Source organism: Sinocyclocheilus rhinocerous, unplaced genomic scaffold, assembly GCF_001515625.1.
Source record: "Sinocyclocheilus rhinocerous isolate Xijiao unplaced genomic scaffold, SAMN03320098_v1.1 scaffold85, whole genome shotgun sequence".
Classification (NCBI taxonomy): domain Eukaryota; kingdom Metazoa; phylum Chordata; class Actinopteri; order Cypriniformes; family Cyprinidae; genus Sinocyclocheilus; species Sinocyclocheilus rhinocerous.
The window spans coordinates 1,025,209-1,028,957 of NW_015649998.1; the positions used below are offsets into that span (position 1 = coordinate 1,025,209).

General features: G+C 38.3%; 1 protein-coding gene across 1 annotated transcript in view; it reads left to right on the forward strand.

Annotated features, from left to right (window-relative positions):
• The window catches only part of LOC107711024 (histone deacetylase 7-like), an 11,649-nt gene that overhangs the window by 1,964 nt on the left and 5,936 nt on the right, over window positions 1-3,749 (forward strand). The window contains exons 6-7 of the mRNA XM_016515925.1: window positions 1,083-1,161; window positions 1,246-1,737. Coding sequence (XP_016371411.1) covers window positions 1,083-1,161; window positions 1,246-1,737 — 571 coding nt within the window. The remainder of the gene's footprint in view (window positions 1-1,082; window positions 1,162-1,245; window positions 1,738-3,749) is intronic.

Consider the following 3,749-nt stretch of genomic DNA (forward strand, 5'->3'; position numbering starts at 1 on the left):
GTACGCCAGCAGCGGCGGGTACTGAATCGCGAGAAGCAGATGGCTGCCCCTCTTTCCTCGAAAAGAGAGACAAACGAGAGCGGAGCTTTTTTCCTTGGAAAAAACGCTCGCAGTGCACACCGATTGCCCCCTCGGATGCATCACGTGTGTGCTCTTTGCCCAAACAAATAACGCATAGATCGTGTGTGTCATCAGATGTTAAACAACGTCAACACGAATGCACACATCCTTAAACGCTTTGCTAGTGCTCGCCATAATGAGAAGAATAGAGATCGCTCTTACCACAGAAATGCACGCTTCAAACAAAACAGTCAACGAAGACGAAGAAAAGAATGATGTGTGCTCCCGGCGCCTATTTATACTGTAGTCGCAACCGGTAGTGACGTCATGGCTGTCGTCGGCCAACGAGTTGGTGTTTTTTCAATGTATGCTTCAGACACGGGTCACGACGAGGCGTCCCCCTATATTTGATATTTCCCAAATCCCAAATTTGGGATTATAGGATTTTGTGACTCTAAGGTTCAAGATTCTGTATGTTTTTCAGTTAAAAAAAACTAGTTGCAGGGAAAAAAGAAATAAGATTTCAGTTTACATCTTACTTTTTTGTGTGTGTTTTCAGCATTTTAATTAAGTTTTAATTGATTTTTTTATATTATTAAATCATTTTTAATTATAAAATGGTTGAAAACTATTGATATAGTAAATCTAGCAAACATAATTTTTCAGATTATTCAGTGTATTTTTATAGCACTTTATTTATGTTTGTTTTTGTATTATCACCCTGTCATTAATTTATTAAAACTAGTCAGCATTTCTACAATGGAGTTGCTAATGCATCTCTTTTTTTGTTTTCTGAAAGTTTTGGAAATACAGTTTTTTGCGGAATAGCATATTTTTTTCTGTTTAAATAAATGGGAATGCAAAACAAATATTTGCTATGGTCTCCCATATACTTCATATACTTCTTATACTATAGTTGTGAAAAGGGTCCATTGTAATTGTTTAATAATTGTTTTAATGCTATGTATGCTATGTTACTTGCTCATTCCTGATTGCAACTACATTAATCTGCTTTTCTTCAGGATGAATCTCCTGTACACACCATGCTCTGGACTAGATATGAACAGCCGGTCTTTGCCTTGCATCCACCTGTTCTTGCAGGTAACACACAACATTCACTAATCTTGAGACCAGAAAATCAGTGTAAATGAGAAAATAACCTAATTTGCTCTTTCTCTCTCACAGTTCCTGGGCAGTGGGCGGTGATGTCTCATAAGCCTTTGAGCAAATCCCAGTCGGCACCTTCTTTCTTCCAGCACATCCACACTCAGACTGTTATGATTACACACCCCATGTACCAACAGCAATGGCCACAGGAGACATTCCAGCAACACACAAATGTACATTTGCACGCAAACACACAGAGCCCTTTTTCACATGCTCATTGTAATGTACCTTTTCACACGGTGCGGCCTGTGTCCTCTGGATCACTGAGAAAAGACAGAGAGAGAACAAGAGAGGACTTACATATACTGTCTCAATCGCCGCATGATGACCGATGCAGTAATCAACTGGGAGTGCCGCAGCACAGTGAATGCTGTGATGTACGGAAAAAAATATATCACCGGAACCTTACACGTGTGCATTCCTCTCCAGGCACCTTTAACAGAAGTCTGCCTTTACATTTATCCTCACCTCTAGCCCGGGATGTCAGGAGCACACCAAACTATAGAACAGGTAGAAAGTTTTGAGTGTTTAAAAAAAAAACATAAGAAATAATTAAATGTTTGTGCACAATTTCTAAGTCACTAATCAATGGTGTCAAATAGCGATGACACGGATGCACACACCTTCTAAATGCTCTGCTAGTGCTCGCCATAATGAATAGAGATAGCTCTTACTTTTTCCTTGGAAATGCATGCTTCAAACAGAACAGTCAATGAAGACGAAGAAGAGAATGATGTGTGCTCCCGGCGCCTATTTATACTGTAGTCGCAACCGGTAGTGACGTCATGGCTGTCGTCGGCCAACGAGTTGGTGTTTTTTCAATGTATGCTTCAGACACGGGTCACGACGAGGTGTTCCCCATAGCGACCCCTAGAGGACGCAGTTCGAAGTTCCCATGAAAGGGAACTGGGAGTTTTTATATATTTGATATTTCCCAAATCCCAAATTTGGGATTATAGGATTTTGTGACTCTAAGGTTCAAGATTCTGTATGTTTTTCAGTTAAAAAAAACTAGTTGCAGGGAAAAAAGAAATAAGATTTCAGTTTACATCTTACTTTTTTGTGTGTGTTTTCAGCATTTTAATTAAGTTTTAATTGATTTTTTTATATTATTAAATCATTTTTAATTATAAAATGGTTGAAAACTATTGATATAGTAAATCTAGCAAACATAATTTTTCAGATTATTCAGTGTATTTTTATAGCACTTTATTTATGTTTGTTTTTGTATTATCACCCTGTCATTAATTTATTAAAACTAGTCAGCATTTCTACAATGGAGTTGCTAATGCATCTCTTTTTTTGTTTTCTGAAAGTTTTGGAAATACAGTTTTTTGCGGAATAGCATATTTTTTTCTGTTTAAATAAATGGGAATGCAAAACAAATATTTGCTATGGTCTCCCATATACTTCTACAATTTACTATACTATAGTTGTGAAAAGGGTCCATTGTAATTGTTTAATAATTGTTTTAATGCTATGTTAAGCCTAAAACTTGCTCATTCCTGATTGCAACTACATTAATCTGCTTTTCTTCAGGATGAATCTCCTGTACACACCATGCTCTGGACTAGATATGAACAGCCGGTCTTTGCCTTGCATCCACCTGTTCTTGCAGGTAACACACAACATTCACTAATCTTGAGACCAGAAAATCAGTGTAAATGAGAAAATAACCTAATTTGCTCTTTCTCTCTCACAGTTCCTGGGCAGTGGGCGGTGATGTCTCATAAGCCTTTGAGCAAATCCCAGTCGGCACCTTCTTTCTTCCAGCACATCCACACTCAGACTGTTATGATTACACACCCCATGTACCAACAGCAATGGCCACAGGAGACATTCCAGCAACACACAAATGTACATTTGCACGCAAACACACAGAGCCCTTTTTCACATGCTCATTGTAATGTACCTTTTCACACGGTGCGGCCTGTGTCCTCTGGATCACTGAGAAAAGACAGAGAGAGAACAAGAGAGGACTTACATATACTGTCTCAATCGCCGCATGATGACCGATGCAGTAATCAACTGGGAGTGCCGCAGCACAGTGAATGCTGTGATGTACGGAAAAAAATATATCACCGGAACCTTACACGTGTGCATTCCTCTCCAGGCACCTTTAACAGAAGTCTGCCTTTACATTTATCCTCACCTCTAGCCCGGGATGTCAGGAGCACACCAAACTATAGAACAGGTAGAAAGTTTTGAGTGTTTAAAAAAAAAACATAAGAAATAATTAAATGTTTGTGCACAATTTCTAAGTCACTAATCAAGTAAGTCAATTTGTGTCAATGAGCTTTCAGATCGGATGTTCTAGCTTTCACTGAAGCATGTGATTTGTATCATTCTCAAATCATGTTGAATACCATGATCATTGAGATTTATTCCCACAAACTTCATGGAGCTCAAGCACTGCTGTCATTAAAGCAAAAGGGTGACATGCTAAATGCAAAACAGTACATTCTAAGAAATTGCAAAATTTGCATTGAATATGTTTCAGAAGCATTTACACAAGTAAATTA